This window comes from Hypanus sabinus, chromosome 4, assembly GCF_030144855.1.
Source record: "Hypanus sabinus isolate sHypSab1 chromosome 4, sHypSab1.hap1, whole genome shotgun sequence".
Taxonomy (NCBI): Eukaryota; Metazoa; Chordata; class Chondrichthyes; order Myliobatiformes; family Dasyatidae; genus Hypanus; species Hypanus sabinus.
In genome coordinates, this window is record NC_082709.1 from 172698880 (window position 1) to 172722896 (window position 24017).

The following is a 24017-nucleotide window of genomic DNA, read 5'->3' on the forward strand; positions in this document are numbered from 1 at the left end:
CAGCAAAGATAGAAGTGTCCGTTGGAGTCTGGTGATACTATTTTCAACAGTATTGATTAGTAAAAATACACAAAAATAATATCAATGCAAATATACAGATAATATGCGTCATCAATACTAAACCTAAAAGTGTGGGTATAATAATATTCAATAAGAAATAAGCTCTATTGTTGTCTAGGGGTTAATGAATTGTCAGATGGAAATATAAAGTTCAGTTCAGTTCATGCAGGCTGCGGTAGTTGTTGGTCACGGTGTTTCAATTGTTGGAGAGAGACAGAGAACAGTAACAGCTATTGACTTGCCAACTTTCCTTTACGATTTTGATCCATCGATGTGTTGTTGCTGTGGCCATTCACGTATGACCCCTCTGTCCTTTAGCTAGACCGTTCTTCTGTGGTGGACTCGTCACCCAGGCAAGGGTGGACACACACACAAGTCCCACCGGTCTCGCTACAAAAACACTGAGAGTTAAAATTTACCGACCCTTCGTTCGGTCTTCGATCTCCCACCCTGTCTCGTGGGGGTTCTGCTGCTCACTAGCGTTTCTCCTGGTGCGTCTGAGGGGTGTTACCCCAGACCTTACTTTTAGCCCCACTCACGGGGTCTCAGGTGTCAATCAGGTTTGAATGATGTAACCCATCAAACCAGCCCACTCTGGTTGCCCCCTGAGGGGTTTCAATGAATAGAACAGTACCAAGTACACAATCCTTCTCCAAAAGACAATAGCAGTAATCAATGGTTTCGTTCCCTTTTGTTGGTAGGAGACATTCCACTTTGTATATCTCTGAGTTGTCTCTCACTCATTAATTTTCATGAGCTATTATCAATAACTGCCCTGGCAGAGTCCCTTTTGTCTCTCTGACTTCCTTGATAACAACATCGAAATAATAGCGATTTGCGATTCTCCAAAAGGTGGGGGGCATTGGCGATTCTGTACCCTTTTGCCCATCAGAGTTGTTCATTATTCGTAACATATTACATTCACAGTTGAGAAAAGTTACCTCAAAAATCAATATGAATTTCTCAAGAAGAAAGTAGTTAATCTAATTAATTTTAGGATGTGCTTGATAACAATTAATCTGAAACTGAATTCAAACTAAACCTACATAACAGATTTTGTGAATGTGAAATACGCTCTAAAAGTAACATGATATAATGATTGTTGTGTTTATAAATAATGTATCTTCTAGTCTACCATGAATAATGCTCATGATTCAAGATTCAAGATTGTTCAACATCATTTTCTGTACAGAGGTGTAAGGAGAACAAAATAATTGTTACTTATGTAGCACAATAAAAGACACAAAAGATAAAGAATGATAGTCATACAAACACACACAATAAATATAAATCCATAAGATAACTTATGTACGTAGATTGGTTGTATGTCCATAAAGTGATGCTAGGCTGTAGATAAGGTGATGGACAGGCAATAATAAATTATTGGTGGAGATAGTGGGTGGAGATGCTGATCAGCCTTACTCTTTGGGGAAAGTAACTGTTTTTGAGTCTGGCGGCCCTGAGGTGGATGCCAAGTAGCCTCCACCCTGACGGGAGTGGAACAAACAGTCCATAAGCAGGGTGTGTAGGATCTTTCAAGATGTTACTGGCCCCTTTCCGAGCACCTTTCTGTATAGCTGTCCGACATGGCCAGTGGACTGGTGCCTGTGATGCATTGGATAGTGTTGACCACCCGTTGCACAGCCTTCCGGCTCGCTGCAGTGCAGCCTCTGTACCAAGCAGTAATGCAGCTGGTGAGGATGCTCTCTACTGTGCTTCAGTAGAATGATGTGAGTATATATGTGCAAAGTCCAGCTCTCTTCAGCTTCCTCAGAATGTAGAGGTGTTGGTGAGCTATCTTGACTGTGATGTGCATTGGGACCTTGAGAAGTTGTGTGTGACGTGCACTCCCAGGAGTGTGAAACTGCTTGCAGTTTCCGCTGTTGTGCTGCCACGTTAAAGGGCAGTGTGAGTGATCCAAAGACCCAGGACACAAAACTACATTTGATCCTGTTACTTCCTGGTAAACTTCTACAGGTTTAACTCTTGTAAAATTGAAGTAATTACATCATCATTTTCATTTTTCACTGATGATGTCATTAAACGCAAACTACCTAGATAGTGTATGATGCACCCTGCCAATTGGATAGAGGAGTGAGTAACAAGCACTGAGTTTTCCATGAGGTTATAAACTAAAAATCTGTGATTCTGAGAGATTGAGTCACCAGGGAATGAGAGGGTATGTTATAGACATACATAAAATTATGAAACAGATTGGGGTTTTTTTTTGGCATATAAGGATTGTAGATGACTGAGTGAGATCTCTATTGGTCGAGGTCGACCATGGATGCAGAGTCCCAGCTGTCTAGATACACAAGCCAAGGCACTGCAATATGGAGAGTAAACAGTTAACCCTGTAGCAAGCTCCCGCTCTCCACGCATCTGATGAGCCCAGAGAAACAGCAGAGACTGATACAGTTTGGCACCAGCAGCGTCACAGGAGTTGCCAGTCAGCATTGAACTCAACACAGAACTGCCTTAGGGACTCCAGCTCCGGACCTTATCCTTGGGATTTCCTCACGAGGCCTTGCCCATGTGTGGGTATAGCCGCAAGGCAGTGGAGGTTTGCGATGAGCTGCCAACTACAGCTGACAAGCCCCCTCTGCCTGGTTTTAAGGTGGCATTAGCCTGCCTTTGCCCCTTCTCCTCACAGTTCCAATGGGATTAGTAGCTAAGCCACACATGAAGGCCAGGAGCTGGACTTGGTTGGCAGAGGCTATTTGAGTCGCACACCATCAGGAGCATTTAATAAGTAGTAGGAGTTTGTTCCCACTACGACTCCCGGCTATAACAACCTTAAGGGGTTGGGTATACAACCAAGTCATTGATATACTTTAAGTGGAGTTTGATGGGTTCTTGATTAGTCAGAGCATCAAAGGTTATGGGGAAAAGGAAGGGGAATAGGTTGAGATGGATAATAAAGTAGCCATGATGGAATGGCAGACCAGACTCAATGGGACATGCAATTTGGTGTGTCCCTGTCAACCCTTACCAATTTTTGGCGGTGCACCATAAAAGGCATTCCGTCTAGAACTGTAGCAACATGTATGGTAACTGCTCTGCACATGACTGCAAGAAACAGCTCGCCACATCACAAAAACCAGCTCCCCAGATGATCTCTGTCTATACTTCTTGCTGCTTCAGTTAAGTAGCCAGCATAATCAAAGACCACATTCAATTCGGACAAGTTCCCCTCTCTCCTCTCCCCTTTCTCATTGGGCAGAAGATAAAAAAAAGTAAGTAAGCATGTACCATCATGCTAAAGGACAACATTTATCTCACTGTCATCGGATTCTTGTATGGAGCTTGGGTAAGAAGATGGACCTCTGTCCTCATAACCTACCTTGTTCTGACTCTACATCATTTAACTGCACTGCACTCTTTTGGTAGCTTCCTTCTGCGTTGTTATTAATTTACCTTATTCCAGCTCAATGCTCTGTGTAGTGATTTAATCTGCATAAACAGTTTGCACGACAAGCTTTTCACTGTAATTTGTACATGTGATAATAATAAATCAATTTCCAAATGAGGTCTGACTAATGCCTCATAAAGCCTCAGTATCATTACTTCCTTTTATATCCTATCCCTCTAAAAAGGAATGCTAATGTTGCATTTTCCTTATATATATTTATTTATGTTTACTTTCCTACAGACACAGCATGGAATAGACCCTTCTGATACTTTGAACCATACCCCAAGCACCCCCCCCCCCACACACTGACAACCACCAATCACAGGGCAATTAACCTACCTGGTATATCTTTGGGCTGCGGGAGGAAACCAGAGAACCTGGGAACACCCAAGCATTCCTTGGAGAGGACATATAGAGGACATCGAGTTTGAACTCTGAATTCCAGCCTCCCGCGCTGTAATAGCATCCCTACGCAACCATTTCCCTTCCTTACTCTCAATTCAACCTGCAAGGTAATCTTTAAGGAGTCCTACACTCAGACTCTCAAGTCCCTTTGGACTTGCAATTTCTGAATTCATTCCCCATTTAGAAAAAAGCTTTTATTCTTGGTCCATAGGTCAACTGGAGAGCTCGAGAATTTTTGCCAAGGTGGAAATAATGAATATGAAGGGGCATAATTTTTGGTGATTGGAGGAAAGTGTAGGGGAATGTCAGATAGTTTTTTTATGCAGTTAGTCATGGGTGCATGGAACACACTGCCAGGGTTGGTGGCAGAACCAGAGAGATTAGGAGCATTTAAAAGACTTTTAGGCACATGGATGATAGAAAAATGGAAAGCTGTGTTAGCAGAAAGGGTTAGATTGATCTGAGAGTAGGTTAAATGATTGGTACAACATAGCAGGCCAAAGGGCCTGTTCTGTGTCCTATTGTTCTATGTTCTAATTCAAAGTAGCATACCTGTTTTCTGAAAGCTCATGTTGTTGTTTTTCTCAACTGTTTCATTCATTGTCTCCTGCAGTTTTCTTTTCTCATCTTCTCCTTGAAATGACTCAGCACTGCTGCTGCGATCATCAAAGTCCTCCGAGTATTCCGTGTGTTCGCTGTTTCTTTGAGAACTGCTGCTCTTGGTGCCTTTGCTTGTCTTGTTATTGGAATTGCTGCTACTGGAAGTACAGCTTTGGATTTGTCTTCTCGGGGAATGATCTGAGGGACTGCTCTGCAAATCCTCTTCACTGGCCATGGTCAGGAATATAATCTTTGTTGATTAAGTCTTCTTCATGTTGGATTTCACAGTAAAACCTCCAATAACACGGGTTGTTCTGAAAAATATAGTATCATACACAGTTCCTGCAGAAGAAAAAATTGGGAAATATTAATGGAAATCTAAAAGAAGAAAGAAATCCTACAAGAATACAAAAGATCAGTCAATATCAGAAACTATCTTCGTCAAAATTCACTGTTAGCTGTGCTCTTTGCGATTCATTCACTTTATTTTTTCATTCTCTTTTTTCAAGGTATCATCACATAATGGACCACAGAAGGCCACTTGGTTCACTTTTCTTCTGCTGGGCCTTGTACAGAGATTCTGGTTTGTTCCACTTCCCTCCTGTTTTTAATATTTTCATTGTTTTCCTACTAGTAGGCAAAGCATGGAAGCAGAATATAGCATTTTGATTAGTATTATTAGAAATGGTAAAAGGTAGTCAAATTAACTACCTCTTACAAGATTTTAGTTGGTTTTAAGATCCACGACGTCTGTTATTAGTATTCACAGTACTGTAGAGACTGTTCAGCCTCAGGTTTTCTAAAGGCAACAGATTCTAATACTGATTTCTCATTGAGTATAGTTGCGTGCTGTGGTCTGTCGGTTGCATGAAAGCTACATTCTGTAGCTACCACTGAAGCTGGAGGTTAGGTGTAGTTTGGGAGGCCTGGAATTTGAAAACATTGGTTCAGAGTGAGTCCAGTTTGAATTGTTCATTTATGCAAAAGTGGACCAGACTGAGAGGAAAACTATTTTTACCTGCCTATAGTCAGTGGTTCTACCGGGAACTCCCAGCTGTCGGCAAATCACAGTTCAGCTTATTGTTCTGAGGACCAAATGCAAAGGTGCACAATGACTAATAGTCAGATATCAATGCTTCTGATCTCTTTTTCTGGCTCTGAATGCACCTCTGAGCTTAGTATCAGAGTAGTAATGTGCTAGAGAGAGGGAACAATTGTACCTTGCACCTTGCCTCTCAGCTTTGCAGACAGGCTAACTGGCAGACAGCATGCCATCTAACCTCGCTGAGGTTACTGACCCCATGACCAAATGTAAATGTTTGAATGAGTTCATCATTTAATTTTACTTCAATATTTTTGTTTGCTTGTTATATATATTTAACTAGTTGAACATATGTGAATAGATTTTAAAAGTCTACATTAGAGAAATTTAAAATTAGTTTAAAAGAGTGAGCTAAACCATAGGAGTAGAATTAGGCCAATCAGCCCATCATGACTGATTTATTATCCCTCTCAAACCTATTCTCCTATCTTGCCTCCGAAACATTTGACACCCTTAATAATCAACAACCTATCATCCTCCACTTTAAATATATCCAGTGACTTGGCCTCCACAGTCATCTCTAGGCTCTCTGGGTAAACTCTGGGTGATCACCTCTCATTCGAGAGAGTTTAACTCTGGTTTGCTTGCATTGTCATAAGAGTCCTTAAGGGTACATGGGGTGTCCTGGGAGGTGCCTGCTTGTGAAGGGTTTGTCATATCCCTTTATTTGCTCACCTTCGGTCCCCACCAGACACTCAGCTCTCACCTGTGGCTCCAAGTAACTTTGAATGTGACACACCCCAGTATGCTGCTTTGATGGGCAGGCTAAAGCAGGTGAGGGCAGTGGATGGGCATCATACCCCAAGAGAAAGTGACATGCACGTCCTACCATGCAAAGTCAGTTCTGGCGGACTGGGCAGAAGAGATCAACAGGAGGGCAGTACTGCAATGCTTCGTGGAGAGTGAAGGGCACGACATGGCTCAGAAGAAGTCAGTTAACAGCTCCTAAAGAAACTCCCCACCAACACTTTATACTGTGCTTTCTGATTATTGATGCTTGATCCAATATAAACCTTCATATTTGCAACAGCATGAAAATAGCACTTTGGTGGACATAATAGAAACATTACTTTGCACATTTGGTAGATCATCTAAAATGCATTCACCAACAAGAATTATGATTAACATCAGGTATGTTTTGCTGGGAACGAGTATAGGTTCTGCCAGTCTGCTTTTCATGTTTACTGTATTTCCATGCTAACGGCAGATTGTGGAAATGATCTTTGGCATATGTCAGCACACTCAGAGGTCACTATATTAGGTACACCTGCTCATTAATGCAAATAACTAATTGGCCAATCATGTGGTAGCAACTCAATTCACGAAAGCATGCAGACATGGTCAAGAGATTGTTCAGATCAAACAGGAGATTCGGGAAGAAACGTGATCTAACTGACTTTGGCTGCGGAGTGATTATTGGTGCATTCAGGCTGGTTTGAGAATCTCGGAAACTGCCGATCTCCTGGGATTTTCATGCACAACTGTCTATAGAGTTTACAGACAATGGTGCGAAAAATCAAGAAAAAGATTCAGTGATTCGCAAATCTGTTGAAGAAACGCCTCGTTAATGAGAGAGGTCAGAGGAGAATGGCCAGACTGGTTCAAGCTGACAGGAAGGCGACAGTAACTCAAATAACCACATGTTACAACAGTGGTGTGCGAAGAGCATCTCTGAATGTAGAACTTGTTGAACCTTGAAGTGGATGGCTGACAGCAGCTGAAGTCCACGAACATGTACTTGAAAAAGTTGCCACTGAATATAGAATAGCTGTCATTGTCGAAGTTTCTTTCACGTTTGGATATGTTCAGACAGCAATACTCTTTCCTCTGTTACGTCATCAGCACTCACGTTCTAAACGAAAACAGTGGAAATAATCCACAGAATCACGGATTTACTATCGTGGTTTGTGGCGTTTGATTTTTTTTGTGTTTAAAAACAATATTTTTCTGAAGGTAGGATTCCCTCTTTTAAAATTGCACTGTATTAAAGTAGGGTTTGTTATTAAACGAGTCAGAAAATGCCCCTGGTAGTAATTGTCGACGAATACTACAAAAATAAAGATAATACTTTAGGGAGAGGGATGGGGTTGGCATTAGTTTTCAAACGCTCACTGACACAATAGGTCTCATACAGGGGATCTGACTTACCGATCTGCTGTAGGAGAGACGACGCTGGAAGAGACATGAAACGTCCATGGGACGTCTAACATTGAAGTGTGCTCCTCGCTGCAAGAATGAGTGCGGAACAGTGGACGGTGAATCGAATGGACACACCATCAAATATTTAGTTCCATCTCCCTGGAAACGGGTGGAGCAGCGATCTGCGCAATTGCGCTCCGAGTTATCTCCAGGGGGCCGGACAAAGACATAATCGCTCTCATTTCCCAAAGGGGAAAAATGAATTGAAGACACGATCTTGACTGTTTTCTTTTCTTTCAATTCAAAATGCGAGAAAGTGGACGACGAATGCATCATTATATCAGTAAGTCTTGGTCCGAAGCTGCCAGATCTCCAGGTCATTACTCGCAATTTAAATGTTCACATTGCCTTTAGTTATCAGACGAAGGTGACACTAGAGACTGCAGATGCTGGAATCTGGAGCAATAAGCAATCTGCTGGAGGAATTTAGTGGCTGCAGCCGCATCCGCGGCAGTCTGACGCAGGGGTTCGGCCCGAAACGCGAACAAATACCTTCCCCCAATTCAACCCACTCAGTTCCACCAGCACACTGCTGCAGTAGTTGTCAAGATGAAGGTCCATGAGGTGTTAGGAAAGAGGAGAGAAAGCTTGACCATAGACGTGTGTTTCAGAGACCCTTGAAGAGGATTGGAAAGGTTCTGGAACTGTTAGAAAACCAGAATGGGGGCTGAGGATAAATTACACTAGACAACATTTTTTTTTCGAAGGTGTTCCCTCAGAATTTGTTCTATTTATGACAGACCGCTTAAAGCTGGACACAAATATAATTTCAGACTACTTGTATCGCGTAGGATACCTATACGACGCTGGAAGAACTCAGCAGGTCAGGCAGCATCTGTGAGAAAAGAGTAGCCAACGTTTAGGGCCGGACACTTCGTCAGGAATGGGGGGGAAGAGAGGGCCGAAGCCCAGTAATAGAGATAGGGGAGGGGGTAGGGTCTAGAGGCGCCAGGTGGAGAACCAATCAGAGGAAGGATAAAGGGGGGAGGGGGAGGGGATAAGCATGAAAGAACTGTAGAGATAAAGGAGCAGAAAGTTGAAAGGGGAGAGGGCAGAGAGGGACCTAGGATGGGAAAAGGAGATGGACCTAGGAGTTTGGAGAAACGCGCAATTAACTTTTATTGAATATAATGCGCTTAATTGCATAATGGTGCTGACAACTAAGATAAAAATGTTTTGTTGATGATTCTCGTTTGTACTCAGTGTCTGAGGCTTCTCCCTTAATTGTCCAACAATATCAGCCAGCACTGAAGGATTCCGTTTCTCCAGACCGAAATGTCCCGGTGAAGCCTTTCACCACGATCGTCACTGATAGCGTCAATACTTGAAGGGAAGAAGTCTAAATGGGAATACAGAAAACGGATCTTTAGTGACATGTTGAACTTCATGATTTAGTAGGTTTGAAGCATGTTGCCAACCAGCTGCACATAGCTTGGTAATCTGTAGTTGCCAAGAAAATTTTCAACACAACCTTGAATGTCTTCATTGCAATTTCTTCCAGTCACACCAGAAGTTCTTTGAGTTGCTCATCATTGATGACCTGTTTGATTTGTGGACCAACAAAAATGCATTCCTTAATCTTGGCATCAGTTATTCTGACTCGAATTATGAATTGATATAACAATTATAGACAATTTTTAAAAAAGAAAAATGGTGCATGATAGGGAAAGTTCATGTTGATTTTCATAATCAGCAGTCCAAATTCCATAAGATACACCCAAAAGTATTCAGGAAGCAAAATCTTTGCTGTCCAGTGTTGTTGTAACCATGGGCAAACAGTGTCTCCAAAGCATTCTTTACCTCAAGAAACACAGTGCAGTGTAACAAAAATTACCAGGGAGGTGGATGAAGGCAAGGCAGTGGATATTGTCCACATGGACTTCAGTAAGGCCTTTGACAAAGTCTCACATGGGAGGCTGGTCAAGAAGATTCAGTCACTCAGCATTCAGGATGAGGCAGTAAATTGGATTAGACCTTAGCCTAGTGGGAAAAGCCAGACAGTGGTTAGAAAAATTGCTTCTCTGACTGGAGGCCTGTGACTAGTGATGTGCTGGGTCCTTTGTTGTTTGTCATCTATGTTAACGATCTGGATGATGAAGTGGTTAACTGGATCAGCAAATTTGTGGATGACACCCAGATAGCGGGTGTAGTGGACTGCGAGGAAGGCTATCAAGGTTTGCAGAGGGATTTGGACCAGCTGGAAAAATGGGTTGAAAAAATGCAAATGGAATTTAATGCAGCCAAGTACAAGAGTTTGCACTTCGGTAGGACCACCAGGGTAGATCTTACACAGTGAACAGTGGGACACTGAGGAGAGCAGTAAAATAAAGAGATATGCGAATAAAGGTACATCAATTTGTTGAAAGTGAAGTCGCAGGTAGATATGTGTAAAGAAAGCTTTTGGCACATTGGCCTTCATAAATCAATGTACTGAGAATAGAAGATGGGATGTTATGTTGAATTTGTGTAAGATATTGCTGAGGCCAAATTTGGAGTACTGTGTGCAGTTTTGGTCACCTACCTATAGGAAAGGTGTAAACAGGGTTGAAAGAGTGCAGAAAAAACTTACAAGAATGTTGCCAGGTCTGGAAGACCTGAGTTATAAGGAAAGTTTGAAAAGGTTAAGACTGTATTCCTTAGAATGTAAAAGATCAAGGGGAGATTTGATAGAGGTATACAAACTTATGAGGGGTATAGCTAGGGTAAATGCAAGCAGGCTTTTTCCACTGAGATTGGGTGGGACTAAAACCAGAGGTCGTGGGTTAAGGGTGAAAGGTGAGAAGTTTAAGGGGAACATGAGGGGAAACTTCTTCACTCAGAGGGTCGTGAAGGTGTGGAATGAGTTGCCAGCATAAATTGTCCATACAAGCTCGATTTCAATGTTTAAGTTTGGATAGGTAAATGGATAAACTCATTCATAAGGCCAGTGATATTGTGGGGGTGGAACTGGACTCTCTGACGGTGGTGTCTGAAAAGAGGATGCTGTCCAATTTGCATGCCATCTTGGACAATATCTCCCATCCACTCCATAATGTACTGGTTAGACACAGGAGTACATTCAGCCAGAGACTCATTCCACCAAGATGCAACACTGAGTGTCATAGGAAGTCATTCCTACCTGTGGCCATCAAACTTTACAACTCCTCCCTCGGAGTGTCAGACACCCTGAGCCAATAGGCTGATCCTGGACTTATTGCCACTTGGAATAATTTACTTATTATTATTTAATTATTTATGGTTTTGTATTGCTATATTTCTATACTATCCTTGGTTGGTGTGACTGTAACGAAACCCAATTTCCCTCGGGATCAATAAAGTATGTCTCTGTCTGTCTGGATAGTTGGAGTATGGGGTACCTTATCAAATGCCTTGCTGAAATCCATATACACTACATCTGCGGCTCTATCTTCATCAATGTGTTTAGTCATATCCCCAAAAAATTCAATCAGGCTTGTAAGGCATGACCTGCCTTTGACAGAGCCATGCTGACTATTCCTAATCATATTATGCCTCTCCAAATGTTCATAAATCCTGCCTCTCAGGATCTTCTCCATCAACTTACAAACCACTGGAAGTAAGACCCACTGGCCTATAATTTCCTGAGTTATCTCTACTCCCTTTCTTAAATAAGGGACAACATCTGCAACCCTCCAATCCTGTGGAACCTCTCCCATCCCCATTGATGTTGCAAAGATCATCCCCAGAGGCTCAGCAATCTCCTCACTTGCTTTCCACAGTAGCCTGGGGTACATCCCATCTGGTCCTGGTGACTTATCCAACTTGATGCTTTCCAAAAGCTCCAGCACATCCTCTTCCTTAATATCTACATGCTCCAGCTTTTCAGTCCACTGAAAGTCATCCCTACAATGGCCAAGATCCTTTTCTGTACTGAATACTGAAGCAAAGTACTCATTAAATACCTTTGCTATCTCCTCCTGTTCCATACACACTTTCCCACTGTCACACTTGATTGGTCCTATTCTCTCACGTCTTATCCTCTTGCTCTTCACATACCTGTGGAATGCCTTGGGGTTTTTCTTAATTCTGTCTGCCAAGGCCTTCTCATGGCCCCTTCTGGCTCTCCTAATTTCATTGTTAAGTTCCTTCCCACTAATCTTATAATCTTCCAGATCTCTATCATTACCTAGTTTTTTTGAACCTTTCATAAGCACTTCTTTTCTTCTTGACTGGATTTACACCATGGTTCCTGTACCATACCATCCTTTCCCTGTCTCATTGGAACATACCTATGCAGAAACCCATGCAAATATCCCCTGAACATTTGCCACATTTCTTCCATATGTTTCCCTGAAAACATCTGTTTCCAATTTATGCTTCCAAGTTCCTGCCTGATAGCCTCATATTTCCCCTTACTTCGATTAAACGAGTAAGGGGAAATTCATTCTCTTAGACTTTCCATATTTCCTCATGACATAGGATGCCATTTGGCCCATCAAATCTTTGCAGGCTCTGTGAGTATTCCCATTCATCCCATTCACCCATTTATTTCTTTGTAAATTATTTTCCAATCAACTCCACCCACCTCCACACTCTCACACCCCACCAGCTCTCGGTAGTCTCCTTCCTCCTATCTGTATTTATATACATTTGGTATGCAGAAAGATTTCAGAGCATTGTACAAACTCTATACAGCAGCACAAAGTCAAGGTTGAACTCAGATCCATTTTTTTAAAGAGAGGAACAGTGAGGAACTTTGACTTCTTTTCCTACAACATGGTACTTTTTCTCTCATTCATGTAAAATATGTCATGGTCCCTTCTGGCAATTGCCTACCTGGCTATTTACCTCAGGAATTGGGCCTCAATCACCTTGTTTACTTCCAATCATTCCCAGGTTCCACTAACCACAAACACCTGCTTTCCATCAGCAAATGTAGTATAAAAACTCTGTGATCACAACAAGGAGCTGCCAGTTTGTTGGTTGACACCGGTGTGAGTAACCTAGTTTCATGGTTCTTAGGACTACTAGTTTTAGGTCAAGCATTGCTCCTGGATACTGATTCCACGCTCGCTATGTTAATAATACCTCCCGACTCTGCCTCCACATCCGTGTTCTGCACTTGGGTTCGTTTCCACCACCATGTCCTTGCAACAAAATGTCAATTACTTTCTCTTGCTATAGATACTGCCTGACATGCAGAGCATTTCCAGCAATGTCAGTTTTTATTTCAGGTTTCCACTATCTGCAGAATTTTATTCTTGTGTTTTATATATGCTCACTATTTTCCATGAGATCAGAGCTAGGAGAAGACATAGAGTAGGAGAGCTGGGTTGTTAAGCAAAGTGATGTCAGATGGGAACGTAATCCAGACAAGTGTGAGATAATACATTTGGTTTTGCCTTATACTGTCCATAAATGCATGTATACAGTCAACCTCAGAAGCACTGATACACAGGGGATATTTTCATAGCTCCTGTAAAATGACAACACGGGCGGGCAGGGTAGTGAAGAAAGCATTTGGATTTTTTTGCCTTCAAAGTTACTGTAGGGATTTGAGTATGTTAAGGGACACCATGTTGCAGCTGTGCAAGATATTAGTTAGGGTAGCACAGTCATGCAGTGGTTAGCACATCCCTTCACAGTTCCTGGGATCATCAATCAGTGTTCAATTCCCACTGCTGGAGTTTCTATCTTCCCCTTTAACTGCATGGGTTTCCTGTGAGTGCTCTGGATTCCTCCAATATTCCAAAGATGTACAGTTTGGATTAGTAGTTGTGGGCACGCTCTGTGCCAGAGGAGTGGTGACAATTGAGTGCTGCCCAGCACATTCCCTGTTGGTTTGATTGGATGCAAACAATGCATTTCCCTGTTTATTTTGATGTTTTGATGTATATTTGAGAAATAAAGATGGTTTAAATCACATTTTGAATACAGTGTGCATTTCTGATCATCAAACTATAGAAAGGATGGAATAGAGTGAGAAAGAGTGCAGAAGAGTTTCAAAGTTCAAAATAAATTCATTATCAAAGTACATACAGTACACATCACCATATACAACCATGAGATTCACTGTTTGCAGGCATACTCAAAAAAATCCGATGACCATAATAGAATCAATGAAGGACTGCACCAAAAGGGCAGATGATTAGGGTGTTGTCGGGAACAGAGGGTTTTACCTTCAAGGAAGGTTCATATCGGTTGTGATTATTGTCACTGGAGTGCAGGAGGCTGAGGAATGCCCTTCTATATGTTCATAAAATCATGAACACAGATAGGGTAGATGTGAAAGTACATATACCCATATTGAGGGTGGTGGGCATAGGGACAATCTTCCAGAAGATGTGGTAGACATAGCAATGATTACAGCATTTAAAAAGTATTTTGATAGGTACGTGGCAAGGAAGGGAAGAGAGAGATGTGTGCCAAATACAGGAAAGTGGGATTAAAGCAGATAGGTATCACAGTCTTGGACAAGTCAGATTTAAGGACTTTTCTCCTTGCTGCATGACACATTGTAACTGTAAATATAGCCAGCATATCATGTTGGACCTCTTTGTAGTTGGAAAACATTTTGGCCCAAAATGTCGACTGTTTATTCCTTTCTATGGATATGGGTGCGGCCTGACCTGCTGAGATCCTTCAGCATTTTTAGTGTGTGTTTCTTTGGACTTCAGCATCTGCAGAATCTTTTGTGCTTACATAATTGTTCATGTCTGGCCAGGTTTGGGAATCTTAGTCCTGGTCTACCAGCTTCTCTGTTGGGTAGTTGGAAAAACTGATAAGAGAGCCAAAGATGTATTTAATACGAGACATCCCACAAAACACAAGATAGCAGCAATCATAGGTTGTACCAAAGAAGTCTTGCTAAGATTATTCAGGGCTTTGTCAACATATCATTTGGAATACTTTGTGCAGTTCTGGTCTTATATAAAGAGTGATACTGCTGCTTTAAGAATCAATGCAATGTTTCCCAGAATGATGAGGTGTCTTCTGAGGAAGGGTTGAGTAAAATTAGTCTATACTCAGTGGAAATTAGAGACTAGTAGTGAGCTTATTGAAGCAAGCAAAATTATGAGAGGGGTTGAAAAAGTGGATGTCAAAAGGCTATTTTCTCAAGCTGGAATATCTAGACCTCCATGACAAAGCCTTGCATACTGTATGTGATGAAGAAAACATTATTCATAAGGAGGTTTGTAAAACTCTACCTCAGAAAGCAGTGAATGTTCAGTTATTGAATGCCCTCAAAGCTGAGATCAATAATTTTTTGATATACTGGGGCTAAGAGGGAAAGTGACTTAAAGCACAAGATAATCAATGACCTTATTGAATTACAGGCTGTATGACTTAAACCTGCTCCTTTTTCTTAAGTATTCAGCTTCAGAGCTTCTGCTATGTAGAGTATATCTTGCCAAATTCACCTCCCACTCATTATCTTTGAGCTACTTAATCTTACAGTTGATCATGCCATCATAAACATCAGCTGCCTAGTTTCAATGGAGACAAACCTTTCTCTGTTAAATATTTGGGCTTTTGAATGTAGCTCCATAGAACAATGATGAGAAGCTGCTTAAATTTGCATTATTTAATAACAATTCAGCTCTTCTGCATGAACATAGCATATCAGATATGAACATATAACCTGAAAGGGCCTTTATCAATGTCACAATGACATCTCATGTGACTTAACTGTTAGGTCTGACCCTCCTTCTCAATCTACAACCTGGATCACATTTGACCACATCATTCTCCTCAGCACCAGTCCTCCCTGGTCCATTTGCTTAGGATTGCTTTAGGCTGATACAAGGAATCACTTCAACAGATTCTTGCCTGGGTGCAATGCCACCAAATCTGGAGTCCCCAAGAATCCATCCACAGCTGCTCCCATATCTTTGTGATCAAGGGGAAAAAAGTATAGATGTTGGAGATCAGATATACAAACAGAAAATACTAAAAAAACGCTCAAATATCTATGGAGAGAGACGTAAGGCTAATTTTTCAGGTCAATGTGTCAGGATGTGTGCCGGCAATATCGGAACCCAAGTGCAGAGGAAATACAGACTCCAAAGTAGAGATGACAAGAGTTTATTCATAATAATTCCAAATGAACATCAGTGGCTTGGCCAAACAACACAATGAGAAGTAACATTCTCAAAACTAGGACCTCATATTAGCACTAACTGAGCATCTGCTTAAATAAAATAAGTAACACTTAAATCCCTGAGCCTATCAAGATAAATTTAAGAAGCTTAAGCAGAAAGTACCGGGAGACTGCAGTATAGCGAGAGAGTCACTCAAGAAAAACACAGGGAACTCTAAACAATCTATGACCCTCATTAAACACCAATAAACCAAATTAAGGTGCTCTATCTCTCTTGTCCACCACGTTACACAATGATTTTTCCTCAAACTAGGCAAACTTAAGAGACAAGCATGGCTACAGTTGCAGAGAAGAGGGAGGAGTAGAGAAAGAAAAGGGAATGAAAGAGAGAGGAGGAATTTTTTCAGCCAGAGGGTGGTGAATCTATGGAATTCATTGCCACAGATGGCTGTGGAGGCCAAGTCACTGGGTATATTTAAAGTGGAGGTTGATGGGTTCTTGATTAGTTAGGACATCAAAGCTTACAGGAAGAAGGGAGAAGAATGAGGTTGAGAGGTTAAATAAATCAACCACGATCAGATGGTGGAGCAGACCCCATGGGCCAGATAAACTAATTCTGCTCTTATGTCTTATGAATGTGATAAGGTAAACACCAAAAGAGATTGCAATGTAAGTGATGGTGCAGCTCGTTGGAAGAGGATGGGAAAGACTGGTTCAATGGAAATGATTTATGTGGAAGAGATGTGTAGAGAAGATGACTGAGGACAGAGGAAAGAGACACAAAACATACAATGTTGGAACTGTGAGATGCATTTTGATATGAAATCAATCATTGCTGGAAATCAAACATGAAAGCAGGAAATGATGAAAACATCAGCAGGTCAGGCCGTATCGATGGAGAGAGAAAAAGAGTTACCCTTTCTGTTAAAGACCGTTTACCAAAATGAGAAAACAAGTTAGTTTTTAGTTGCAGAGATGGTGGGGGAGAAATAAGAGAAAAGGGTATTATCTCTGATAGGGTGGTGCCGTGGTTGCTCAGTGTTTCCAAAAACACAAGAGATTCTACAGATACTGGAGCAACAAATGGAAAATGCAGGAGGAGCCTGTGGTTGATTCTAGTGTTTGTGAAACAACCTAGTTAGTATATCAATGTTGACAGTTTGAGAGAAAGAGAGAAGTGAAATTCACTTCCTTTTCTTCTAATCTAATGTCCTGAAGTTCATGTACGTGATGTGCTGTGCTCTGCGGTGGAGAACCCAAATTGCGTGACAGCTTTGCAGAGCAGCCACATTCAGTCCACTGTCATGTTAACTTTTCATCCCACTCTGACCTAGCTGTGACCTTCTTCACTGTTCCTATGAAGCTCAAAATAAATTTTAGGAATAGGATCACATCTTCTATCTCAGCATGTTGCAGCCTTTGATACACAATATCATATTCAACAGTTTTAAATAGCTCATTTCCTATGTTTCTGTTAGAAATGGCCTGATCTGTTGTAAAGCTATCCATTTGCAATCTTAAGTCAGTTCTTCTTCACAAACATTGTCAGGCATTTGTCTTTTTGATTTCAGGTTCGGTGATAATTAAAGCACCCATTACAGCGCTTTTGTGTGTCTATTTGTTTGATTTCTTCCAAAGTTCAAAGTAAAACTTATTATCAGAGTACATACATGTCACCACATACAACCCTGAGATTATTTTTCTGTGAGCATACATAGCAAATCTGTAGAGCAATAGTTGTAAATAGGATCAGTAAACATCAGGAACTATAAACTGTAAACAAACTGTGGGAATGCAGGAAAAAATAAATAGTAATAAATAATGAACATGAAATAACAATATATTAGAGTCCTTAAATGAGTGTAGCTATCTCCTTTTGTTCAAAAGTCTGATGGTTGAGGTGTAGTAGCTGTTCTTGAACCTGGTGGTGCGAGTCCTGAGGTACCTTCTCTCTGGTGGCAGCAGCGGGAAAAGAGGATGGCCTGGGTGGTGAGGATTTTGATGATTGACGCTACTTTTCTACAACACGTTTCATATAGATGTGCTCAACGGCTGGGAGGGTTTTACCCCTGATGTACTGGGCCGAAGCCACTACCTTTTGTCGGACTTTCCACTCAAATGCATTGGTGTTCCCATACCAGGCCATAACGCAGCCAGTTGGCACACTTTCCACCACACGTCTAAAGAAGTTGGCCAAGGTTGTTGATGACATGCTGAAACTCTGCAGCCTCTTGAGGAAGCAGAATTGTGCTTCCTTCGCAATAATATTTATATGGTGCATCCAGGACAGATCTTCTGAGATAGTGACACCCAGGAATGTAAAGTTACCGACCTCTCCACCTCTGATCCTCCAATGATTACTGGCTCATGGACCTCTGGTTTCACTCTCCTGAAGTCTATAATCTGTTCTTTGTTCTTATTGAAATTGAGTGAGAGGTTGTTATTATTACACCACTCAGCCAAGTTTTCAGTCTCCCTCCTGCATGCTGATTTATCATCCCCTTTGATACAGCCCACAACAGTGGTGCCATCAGCAAATTTGTATATGGTGTTGGAGCTGTACTTAGCCTCACAGTCATAGGTGTAAAGTGAGTAGAGCAGGGGGTTAAGTACACATCCCTGCGGTGTTCCTGTGCTGATGGAGATTGCAGAGGAAATGCTTTTGCCAATCTGAACTCTCTGGGGTCAACCAGTGAGGAAATCCAGGATCCAACAAGTGGGTAATGAGGCTTGGAGTTCTTGGAGTTCACTAATTAGTTTTGAGGAGATAACGGTGTTAAATGCAGATCTGTAATCGATAAGGAGCATCCTGTAGTATGTGTTTTTGCTGTCCAGGTGTTACAGAGTTGTGTGAAGAGCTAATGAGGAAGCATCTGCTGTGACCTGTTGCTTCGGTAGGCAAATTGGAGCAGATTCAAGTCACCATTCAGACAGGAGCTGATATGTTACAACACCAGCCTTCACCACTGTCGATTTAAGTGCCACTAGGCAATAGTCAACTGGTACAACTGAAGACCGCTTGAAGCAGTTGGGTGCCATCCACTGCTGGAGCAAGAGGTTGAAGGTATCTGTCAATACACCTGTAAATGTATTTTCTGAAAGGGAACTCACTGATCAATTAAACAAGGCTCCATAACACCTAGATTGCTCCCGACCCCTCCATCCCTTCTGCATCATAAAGCTTCTTCTCATTTTCTTTGTCTTCTCATTTTCCAAGTTTTGATCTGAATCTTCAATTTTTTTCTTTCTTATCATAGATTCAGCCTGAACTTCCGAGTGGTTTCAGCTATTTTTATTTCTGCTCTGTAAAGAACTGGACAATTTGGTTGCCTGAAGTTGTTGAACTCAATATCAAGTCCAATTAAATGTTTTGTTGGCAAAGTGGCAAACAACCTGTTGGAAGAACTCACTTCTTCCAACATTAGACTTTGAGCTGAAACATTGAAAATTATTTTTGTACCACAGGTGCTACCAGACCTGCCATGCTCTTCTTGCAGATTGTATGAGACAAATGATATTTAAATTATATTTTCCTCTTGAGCACCTCCAGTCCTTCACCTTTCTTTATTAGAACACAGAATATTACAGACTTACAAAAAAGCTGGATGAACTCAGCAGGTCGGGCAGCAACCGTTGAAAGGAGCAGTCAACGTTTCGGGTCGAGACCCTTCATCAGGACTAAAGAAGGAGGGGGCAGGGACCCTATAAAGAAGGTTGGGGGAGAGTGGAAAACCAATCAGCGGAAAGATCAAGGGGCGGGGGAGGGGAAGCAGGGAGAGGATAGGCAGGAGAGGTGAAGAAGGAATCTAAGGGGAAAGCACTATGGATAGTAGAAGAAGGCAGAGTCATGAGGGGTGATATATAGCTAGAAGAGGAGACAGAGTTGAGCTGGGATGGGGGAAGGGAGAGGGAGGGAATTACCGGAAGTTGGAGAATTCGATGTTCATACCAAGGGGCTGGAGACTACCCAGACGGTAGGTGAGATGTTGTTCCTCCGACCGAAGTTTGGCCTCATCATGGCAGTAGAGGAGGCCATGTATGGAGATATCCGAATGGGAATGTGAAGGAGAGTTGAAGTGGGTGGCAACCGGGAAATCCTGTCTGTTGTGGCGGACGGAGTGTAGGTGCTCGACGAAGTGGTCCCCCAATCTGCATCGGGTCTCACCGATGTGGAGGAGGCCACACCAGGAGCACTGGATGCAATAGATGACCCCAACAGACTCACAAATGCAACCGGTGCTCCCGGTGCGCCCTCCTCTACATCGGCGAGAAACAAAACTGGGAGAAGTACAAGATCGCAAGATCACAAGACAAAGGAGCAGAGGCAGGCCATTTGGCCCATTGAGTCTACTCTGCCACTCCACCATGAGCTATTCTCCTGTCTAGTTCCAATTTCCGGCTTTTTTCCCCATATCCCTTGATACCCTGACTAATTAGATACCTGTCGATCTCCTCCTTAAAAACCCTCAATGATTCGGCCTCCACAGCTGTACGTGGCAATGAATTCCATAAATCCACGACCCTCTGGCTAAAAAAATTTCTCCTCATCTCTGTTTTAAATGGGTATCCTCTAATTCTAAGACTGTGACCTCTTGTCCTGGACTCACCCACCAAGGGAAACAGCCTTTCCACATTTACTCTGTCCAACCCTTTCAACGTTCGAAATGTTTCTATGAGATCCCCTCTCATCCTTCTATACTCTAATGAATACACTCCAAGAGCCGACAAACGCTCCTCATATGTTAGTCCCTGCATTCCAGGAATCATCCTAGTGAATCTTCTCTGAACTCTCTCCAACATCAGCACATCCTTTCTAAGATAGGGGGCCCAAAACTGCACACAGTATTCCAAATGGGGTCTCACCAGTGCCCCATAGAGCCTCATCAACACCTCCTTACTCTTGTACACTATTCCTCTTGAAATGAATGCCAATATAGCATTTGCTTTCCTTACTGCCAATCCAGCCTGGTAGTTAACCTTTAGGGTATCCTGCACTAGGACCCCCAAGTCCCTTTGCACTTCTGATTTTTGAATATTCTCTCCATCTAAATAATAATCTGCTCGATTGTTTCTTCTTCCAAAATGTACAACCGTACATTTCTCAACATTGTATCTCATCTGCCATTTCTTTGCCCACTCTCCTAAACTAACCAAGTCTCTCTGCAACCTTTCCGTTTTTTCAACACTTACCGCTCCTCCACCTATCTTGGTGTCATCCACAAACTTAGCCACAAAACCATTTAATCCATAATCTAAATTGTCGATATACAGTGTAAAAAGAAGAGGCCCCAACACCGACCCCTTCGGAACACCACTAGCAACCGGCAACCAACCAGAATAGGATCCCTGTATTCCCACTCTTTGCTTTCTGCCTATCAGCCAATGCTCCACCCATTCCAATACTCTTCCTGTAATTCCATGGGCCCTCATCTTATTAAGCAGCCTCTTATGCGGCGCCTTATCAAGGGCCTTTTGAAAACCCAAATACACAACATCCACAGCCTATCCCTTGTCAATCTTATTTGAGATTACCTCAAAAAATTCCAATAGGTTGGTGAGGCAGGATCTTCCCTTCATGAAACCACGCTGGCTTGGGCCCATTTTGTCCTGCACCTCAAGGTAATTCATAACCTCATCCTTGAGGATCGACTCCAATAATTTTCCGACTACCGATGTCAGACTAATAGGTCTGTAATTTTCTTTTTGCTCCCTCCCCCCTTTCATAAACAACGGAACCACATTTGTGACCTTCCAGTCCTCTGGAACCATGCCAGAGTCTACTGATTCCTGGAAGATTATTTCTGTTGCCTCCACAATCTCCAAAGCCACCTCCTTCAGAATCTGTGGATGCACTTCATCCAGTCTGGGAGACTTACCTATCCTTAGTCCATTTAGCTTCTCAAGCACTTTCTCTCTAGTAATCTTGACTGTACCTAATTCTATTCCCTGAGACCCCTGGCTATCAGGTATGTTGTTAATGTCTTCCACTGTGAAGACTGATGAAAAATACTCATTTAGTTCCTCTGTCATCTCTTTGTTACCCACTATAATTTCTCCAGCATCCTTTTCAATAGGTCCTATATCTATCCGAGTCACTCTTTTACTCTTCATATATTTAAAAATACTCTTAGTGTCTTTTTTTATGTTAATTGCCAATTTCCTTTCGTAATTCATCTTTTCTTTCCTAATGACTTTCTTAGTTTCCCTCTGTAAATTTTTAAAATTTGTCCAGTCCTCAGTTTTGCTTCCTTGTAAGCTGCCTCTTTTGCTTTTATTTTAGCCTTAACTTCTCTCGTTAGCCACATTTGTGTCATTTTTCCTTTTATGATTTTCTTTTTTCTTGGAATTTTTTTTTCCTGCACTTTCCTTATTTCTTTTAGGAATTTCATCCAACTCTGCTCTACTGTCCCTCCATTTAGCTTACTTTTCCAATCAACTTGGGCCAGTTCCTCTCTCATACCACTGTAATTTCCTTTGTTCCACTGAAGTATTGATACACCTGATACCAGCTTCTCCTTTTCAAATTTGAAACTGAACTCAATCATATTATGATCACTGCTCCCTAGCTGAACTCGATCATATTATGATCACTACTTCCAAGTGAGTTATTGTTTCAGCTGGGATAAGTTTTTGGGGCCCTGGGTAGTGGGGAGTTTGGAGATAAAGGGTAGGTGTTGCATCTCCTGCAATGGGAAGCAGTGGGTGTCCTAGGAGATGGACAAGTGAATAAGGAATATTAGGAGGAACAGTCGTTTTGGAATGGTAAAAGATGAAAGAACAATGCATTTGGTGATGGCAACATATTGCCAGAAACAAAGTTCAAAGTAAATTTATTTCAAAGTACAGACTATATATTTTAAGATTCATTTTCCTGCTGGCATTGATAGGAAAAATGAAGAATTGCAGTAGAAATTTACAAAAGTAAATAAATTCTGACAGCTAGTTATTGGATCAGGTCACATCTGTGAAAAAGATGCATTTTAACATTTGAGGCCAGTGATTTGACATCCAAAATAGAACATAGAACAGTAGAGAATAAACACAAAAAGATTCTGCAGATGCTGGAAATCTTGAGCAACACACACAAAATGGGGTATGGCGTGTTGGTGCCCGAATGTATAATGACACTTGAGGGCTGCTCCCAGCACAAGCTTGGATGTGTTGGTTGTTAACATAAATGACTCATTTCACCCTATGTCTCAATGTACACAGGATAAATAAACTTGAATCTTGAATTTCACAATGCTGAAAGAACTCAGCAAGTCAGGCAGCACCTCTGGAGGGGAATAAACAGTCAGCCTTTAGGGGCCGGACCTGTCATCAAGACTAGAAAGGTAGGGGGCAGAAGCCAGATTAAGAAGGCGGGGAAGGGGAGGAGTACAAACTGTCAGGTGATAGGTGAGACCAGGTGAGGGAGAAGGTGAGTGGATGGTTGAGGGGGGGATGAGGTGAAAAGATGGAGGGACAGGTGGAAGAGGTAAAGGGCTGATGAAGGAATCTAATGGGAGAAGACAATGGACCACAGAAGAAAGGGAAGAAGGAGATTAAGGATGTAGGTACAGCAGGCAGTAAAGAAAGCTGGCCATTAACAAAAGGAATTGAGTATAGGTTCTTCTACAGCTGTACAGGGCCCTGGTGAGACCCCACCTGGAGTATTGTGTGCAGTTTTGGTCTCCAAATTTGAGGAAGGACATTCTTGCTATTGAGGGAGTGCAGCGTAGGTTCACAAGGTTAATTCCCAAAATGGCGGGACTGTCATATGTTGAAAGATTGGAGCGACTGGACTTGTAAACACTGGAATTTAGAAGGATGGGAGGGGATCTGATTGAAACATATAAGATTATTAAGGGATTGGACACACTGGAGGCAGGAAGCATGTTCCCGCTGATGGTTGAGTCCAGAACTAGAGGCCACAGTTTAAGAATAAGGGGTAGGCCATTTAGAACAGAGATGCGGAAAAACTTTTTTACCCAGAGAGTGGTGGATATGTGGAATACTCTGCCCCAGAAGGCAGTGGAGGCCAAGTCTCTGGATGCATTCAAGAGAGAGTTAGATAGAGCTCTTATAGATAGCGGGGTCAAGGGATATGGGGAGAGGGCAGGAACGGGGTAGTGATTGTGTATGATCAGCCATGATCACAGTGAATGGCGGTGCTGGCTAGAGGGGCCGAATGGCCTACT

At 42.1% G+C, this 24017-nt stretch overlaps 2 protein-coding genes across 3 annotated transcripts in view; one reads left to right on the forward strand and one right to left on the reverse strand.

The window, feature by feature from the left end:
* The window catches only part of LOC132393497 (lebercilin-like protein), a 45503-nt gene extending 37416 nt beyond the window's left edge, over positions 1-8087 (reverse strand). Inside the window, exons 1-2 of the mRNA XM_059968829.1 lie at positions 7728-8087; positions 4430-4819 (exon numbers count right to left, since the gene is read on the reverse strand). Of these exons, the coding sequence (XP_059824812.1) occupies positions 4430-4712 (283 nt within the window). The 5' untranslated portion in view covers positions 4713-4819; positions 7728-8087. The remainder of the gene's footprint in view (positions 1-4429; positions 4820-7727) is intronic.
* Positions 1-24017, forward strand: part of sh3bgr (SH3 domain binding glutamate-rich protein) — a 123481-nt gene that overhangs the window by 57610 nt on the left and 41854 nt on the right. Inside the window, exon 2 of one of the 2 annotated variants that reach the window (XR_009511887.1) lies at positions 4987-5060. The exons of the other annotated variant lie outside the window; for it this stretch is intronic. The gene's annotated coding sequence lies outside the window, so the exon portion shown is untranslated. The remainder of the gene's footprint in view (positions 1-4986; positions 5061-24017) is intronic. 2 annotated transcript variants of the gene reach the window in all.